At 43.7% G+C, this 6,361-nt stretch overlaps 1 protein-coding gene across 1 annotated transcript in view; it reads right to left on the minus strand.

Moving 5' to 3' along the window:
• Positions 1 to 4,725: 4,725 nt before the first annotated feature.
• Positions 4,726 to 6,361, minus strand: part of GABRR3 (gamma-aminobutyric acid (GABA) A receptor, rho 3) — a 30,076-nt gene continuing 28,440 nt past the window's right edge. Inside the window, exons 8-9 of the mRNA XM_010005475.1 lie at positions 5,907 to 6,103; positions 4,726 to 5,028 (exon numbers count right to left, since the gene is read on the minus strand). Of these exons, the coding sequence (XP_010003777.1) occupies positions 4,726 to 5,028; positions 5,907 to 6,103 (500 nt within the window). The remainder of the gene's footprint in view (positions 5,029 to 5,906; positions 6,104 to 6,361) is intronic.

Raw genomic sequence — 6,361 nt, forward strand, 5'->3', positions numbered from 1 at the left:
GGCCTCAGCGCCGGCCCGTGTTGCACCCGCTTAACTTGGAGGAACTAAGGTCCCCTCATGCCCGCGGCCCAGCCGCACACGGCAGTCACCGCCCCAAAGCGTAATCCCTGCAAGAAATACTTCTTCTTCATAGAGTCACAGAATCTTAGGGGTTGGAAGGGACCTCGAAAGATCCCCCAGTCCAACCCCCCTGCCAGGCAGGGTCACCCAGAGCACATCACACAGGAACGTGTCCAGGCAGGTTTGAATGTCTCCAGAGAAGGAGACTCCACAGCCTCCCTGGGCAGCCTGTTCCAGGGCTCTGTCACTCTCACAGGAAAGAAGTTCTTCCTGATATTCACATGGAACCTCCTATGCTCCAATTTGCACCCATTGCCCCTTGTCCTATCACTGGTCATCACTGAGAAAAGCCTAACTCCGTCCCCCTGACACTCACCCCTTCATCTACCCAAATTGCTCAGCAAGAGAGGAAGACACTCCTGGTTTGGAAACCAACAGGAAATTCCACAACTCTATATCCACTAGAGTTCCTAGATCAATGAAATTAGGAGATACAATATAAATCCTTGTGGATGTCTGTACCAATGTTTACTTCCTACACACACAAACACCTGGACTTGAGCTGATCATTGGTTCCAGAGCCTCTCTGAGGCTCCCTTTCCCTCAGCACATGAACACTAACAGAAAGATTTTTAGTTACCTTTATTGATGGTGCCTGTTAGTGGTTTCATTTGCATTGGCTGAAAGACATCAGAAAATTGGTTAGCTGGATTTTGCTAAAGTTTTGTTCTGGTGTGCTGGTAGCTTGAAGCATGCAAAGCAGAACTGCCAGCAAAAGGTGAATTTTGGAAACCTCAGCAGCCCTGAAGTGGGTGGCTAATGTAAGTAGGAAGCTATACTGGGCATAAATCAGTGACTAGGAAGACCTTTCAGTGACAGATGAGAGAGAGGACTGTGTTCTGTCGACAAATTGAGGAGGGAAATCATAGAGCCTTTCACATCTAAAATAACAATTCAAATCCCTCTCTTTATGGAAAATGGTTTTGCAGTCCTGTGCCTCGTGACAATGTGGTTGTTACACACTAATAAATCCTGCTCCCCTGGCACTGCTGGGTCTTCTGGAAGAAACGTCAGGTGGTTCCAGTGGGTTCTGCGTCCATGAATGCATCCGGCAAGCTCCAAGGGCTGAACAGGGAAACTGGCAAAATGTGTGGGAGAAGGGGATGGAGGATAGAAAAAGGCAAACATCCCTCACTTGTTCAGAGTCCCTGTGTCTTTGCCATCTGGACCACTTTGATCACCAGCTGAACAAGACATCATGGCCACTTGATCATTAAATACAGATTAATCAGCATGTGCCTGGGTTACCAGAAGAGAGATTTTGCCAGGGGTGTATCCTCGGGTTATCTTAATTGTACAGATGCATATTAGTAAAATACAAGTTTCTCTGCAAAGCATTTTTCTTTCATTGGGCTGTGACTTTCAAAGAAAAAGAAGACATTCTCTGCTGTGTAATTCTGACTCCTTTTCAGTTCATTACAATGCCACTCATTGTTTAGGGCACTTTGCAAAATTTATTAAATTGTGGATATTTTAGTGTGAACACTCGCCTGTAGTGGGGATACTCAAAGGCAACATTTTTGTAGCTCTCAGAAAAAAACATGTCACTGACACAAAGTTCTGCTTGCTGCTTTCATGAGAACCATGAAGCCTTGAAGAGTGAAGTAGTTCTCCAGACTGCATCACCTACATTAACACTTACAGGATGTTTTCTTAATAGATATGGGTGTAGCAGCAGAAGCTAAAAATAGGGAGGCTACATCCTGCACCTCAGCTGGTCACAGAAGCCATTACAAGCTGTTATTTCTGTTACAGAAATCCCCGAAGTATTCCCAGTGTAACTGCTTGAATACCACTAGGATGAGTACTCAAACCAATATGTATTTACATAATAGCTGTAATACTTTATCTTTTAGTACACACTGTGGGAAGCAAAACCCTTCCATTTGACTGGCTGCAAAACCAGCCGCAAATAACAGGAATGGGAAATGCTTATGAATACTTTTTAAAATACTTCCATGCTGTTCTGTCTAGACAAATTGACTGAAAGTATTTATTACCATCCCCTTCTGGAAGATAACACAAGCTTCAGAAGAGGGTCATGTGAGTTTTAATCAGCCCTCAAAAGCCTTCTAAACAAGAGGAATGTATTTAAATGTGTGGTTTGTTATTTCTTACTCTTTATACAAGCAATGGCTTTGTGAAGGAGAATTGATCCTGGTCTCATCATCCCTGCCACTGCACTAAGAAGACAAAAATTAGAAGCTTTGCTGTAAAAGTATGCAGTTAAGTTTCATCATCATAACGTGCAATCTTCTTTATCATCATACAACTTGCTAAGTAGTACTCTCCATGCGGAGAACACTTTGCCAATGGTTACAGTCACAGTTGCTTAGTAACAGAAGCTGCCTCCATCCAGGCAAGCTGTGCAGCTTTCTGGCAGCTGTACAGGATGTGCCCGGAAGGTAAATGCAGGCAGGAGTCTCTTTCCCTCCACACTTCCATGTGTGCCAGGCAGCCTGCACACCGCGCTGTGGGGTTTTGCTGCTGCAGATCCTGCAAGACGTTTAGAAGACAAAACTGGTTTGGGTCAAGAAGCGGGTGGGTATTTTTTTCTGATGGAGGCTGAAGATTCACTGTTGGCTACAGAAGAAATACCTCTTCTCATAAGGCAGATTAAAAAAAAAAAAAAAAAAAAAAAAGAAAGAAAAAAAAAAGTGAAAACAACAGTGTTGTGTTAGTTCACATGGAAAGTTTAGGACACACGCATCTGGATCACGTAGACAGGATCATCTCAGGCAGTCTGGAACATTTGTGCAGGATGCCTCCATAATGGCAGTGCAATAATGAGGATGCCATTGGTATTTTTTTAGGGTATCTGTATTACACATTTGCACAGCTTGAGGTCTAGCATGCTGTTGCTGTTGCCAACGCCTGCATGTCCTTTGGCTTTTCGTTCCCAGCATTGTCATTCCTGGTATGGTTCTGCTTTCCATGACAGGATTTCCTGGAAGGGTATCAAAGCCGTCTTAGCTCTGATCATTTGGCAGGGAACTGGCTGCCAAAGTATCCACTCAATCCATCAGATTTCAATCGCCCAGCTTGCAGTGTGTCACCAGCTTCTCCAGCTCTGTAACTGGGAGCTTGACAAATGCAGCTTTTTAAAGAGTAAGAGACATCACCATGCTATGAGCAAACAACATCGGAACAGGAAAACAAAATAAACAAGAGAGTGGTTCAGGCTTCCAAATTTATTCCCATTTCCTAATCTTCACCAAGCAGTGACCAAGCATTTAGCTCGTGATGTATCTTGCCACAAAATTATTCAAAATAACTTTGTAAATATAAACTCATTCCGTTAAAAGACAGACAAACCCAAGGAATTTAAGTGGAAATTGTTCCTTACTTGGGAAAGTCACAAAAATAATAGTGATTCTTTTCTGGAGCTGTGAACTCTTTTTATGTGTGACCCTAAATATCCTTAATTCAACCTCCCTAGCTGGAACTTAAGGATATTTCCATGCAGGATTCAGCTGGGACTGTCAGGATTCTTCTGTATGGCTTTGTTTTGGTACAGCTGCTGCCTTTTATTTCCTGTGTGTCTTGGTGTGGTGTCACACAGTGCTGGGGATCCGTGCTGCAAGCAGGCATGTGTAGAATTCCCTCACTGTAACATTCAGTCTCAAAATCCAAAAGGAGAGGGAGGGGGTCAAAACCCCAAGCTCATGTATTCAACGTAAAGCAAAAGAACCAGGTTCAATGACTTGGTTTGTTTGTTTTCTTTACAGCTCTCTAAAATCTCTGCCTCAACACCCATGTTTCTGAAACAAAGAGTTATTCAGAAAGCAGGTGATTGCGGCAGCTCTACATGAGGCACCAGTGGGTGGGTGTCACTTGAGGGACACAGCTCATGCAGGTGATGCACAGCTCATGCAGGGAGGTGGCTGTAAGTGCATTGGGTCTGGGACATTGTTCCTGTGCTGTCTTGGGGACTAGTGATCAAGATTTCTCCAAAATACAGTCCCTTCCCAATGGTCCTGTGGAAAGCCAGGGACAGCTGATAGGGTGAAGGTTTTTCTTGAGGTGTTGATGAAGCAAGATGTACAGAGCCCCACCAGCTTTGCTTCCTGCTTTCTGCTGGTCCCTGCTCCACTGCTAAGCCACGGTCCCTTTTCCCCCTAGTTACCACCAGAGGACACAGGCTGCTGAGGTGCATACAGGTTGCCTAGCAAAACCAAAATGCAGCAGTGAAATAAGGATAGGAGCTATTTGAGGACAATCGGTGCTAATTGCCTACTAAAATGGACCACAAGTGGAGTACAGACAGAAAGGCTGATTAAAGAGGAATGGTTAGAGTGTAGATAGAGACTGGTTGATACTTCAGATGGGAGATGCTGTCTCCCTTAGTGAGCAGACTGCCTCTGTGCTGCTGCAGTAGTAGCGTGTCCATCAGATTGCCCCAATGCACATTCCAATTGGAAAAGAAACCAGACTCCTGAGAGTTTTTCATTAACAGTTTTGCTGCTAAGCAAACCAGCCTTGGTATGATGCAGAAATCAGTTTCAGAAACCTTTAACCCCTTCCTCTACTACTGCTGCAGCATTAATTCAAAGCACACTGCTACCCTCATGTGCAAAATAAAGTCTAGCTTGCAATGTTTTTTGTTCATAAGTACAAACCCCAGTAAAAAAAGTTGAAGACAATATACACACTGGGAAATATGATCCTAGAATACGTGTCAATAACATGATTGTTCTGTAAAATAATTCTGCCCACGTTTCCCTTCAGAGATCTCTTCCTCTTCGGGCGAGTTGTGTCCAGATTGCAGACGCTGGCTGAGCGTGCCCGAGCCTCGTTCTCCTGGCAGGGGTCTGAGAAAGCTGTCGGGCTCATGTCCACATCTGGGTCATGAAAGCAGCCGTCGAAAGCCATTGCTTGCACTGCATCAATACTATACATTCCTGAAGCCTGGCAACAAAGAACAGTTAATTCTGTGTCTAGCAGGAGCCGTTTTAGTAAATGATAAAGAAATAAGACAGAAAATAAAGAAAGCTTTCTCCTCAGTGCTGTTCCCCGTGTGGAAAGCATATGGAGAACAGGGCTACCTCACAGTATTGCTGTCTGTGGGGTGAGCTGTAGGGCTGCATTGCTGGCATTGTGGGAAATAACTTCAAACTTTTCCATGAATAGTTTTTCAGTAGGATTATCAAATCACGTGAGCAACATATGCACCCTTTTTGTGGTTTTCCCCTTGTGATATTTCAACAAATGAGTTTACACAGGGGGATATTCTTGAAGAAAAGGTTTTAAGTGAGTTTTTCATAGAAAGCAAGTGTTTAACTTGTGAACATTTCTGCTTCAGGCACACTTTTCTAGAAATGACCTTGTCATTCATCTGGTCTTGGAACAAAAAAGCATCATTAAACCTGTCTTCCTAATTGCAAACGGTGAAGCAGGAGAAGGAGAAATAGACTCTGCTTCCCAGGAAGCAGGAGGCAATATAGCCTGAGTGCATTCTGGGAAATTTCAGAGAGAGGAAAAATTCCTTAGTCAATAGGTATTTGAGACCAGAATGAAAGTTACTTTCCTCTGGGGGTGAAAAAAGAAAAATAAAATAATCAGAAAAGTACTCCCTAACCTCTGCCACGAAAAGAAAGGGAGAGAAGTCACAGAGCTTTTCAAGATCTCAGGATGATACGTTTTCTCCCTTCAGCCAAACAAAGAAAAGTGAGATGCAGTGTGGAGTCACAGAGATGGTTACTGTACTGTTATCACAATGGGGTATTAGGATTACTATGTAGCTTCTGTGGTGCTTTCTGAAGGCAACAAAACATAGAAGATTGTACCTTGCCCCTTTTTTTGAGTTGCTTTCTCTCCTCAATTGTGGTGAGATAGTTCACTGCTGCATATTCGATGACAGACAGGAAGACAAAAAGAAAGCTGATCCATAAATACACATCCACAGCCTTTATGTAAGACACTTGAGGCATTGAGGCACTTACTCCTGTTATGATGGTTGACATTGTCAGCACTGTCGTTATACCTGCCAAAGAAAAAGAGGAGGTTATCATAATACTGGCCAGTTGGTTCTGTTTAGCTAATCACTGTTGCTTGACCAGCACAGCTGCATATGATTGACATTGCCTATAACTTCTGTGCACAGGCTCTGGAAAGTGGAGTGAACCATGAAGGACCTATCATATACAATGCTGAAGCCAGTAAGTCATCTCTATGCTCAGTGCGTGCCATTAGAGATGCAGCACACCAGGTTTAAGCAGTGGGGACATTGCTCTGGTGGTTC

This window comes from Chaetura pelagica, unplaced genomic scaffold, assembly GCF_000747805.2.
Source record: "Chaetura pelagica isolate M959 unplaced genomic scaffold, ChaPel_1.0 scaffold39, whole genome shotgun sequence".
NCBI lineage: Eukaryota > Metazoa > Chordata > Aves > Apodiformes > Apodidae > Chaetura > Chaetura pelagica.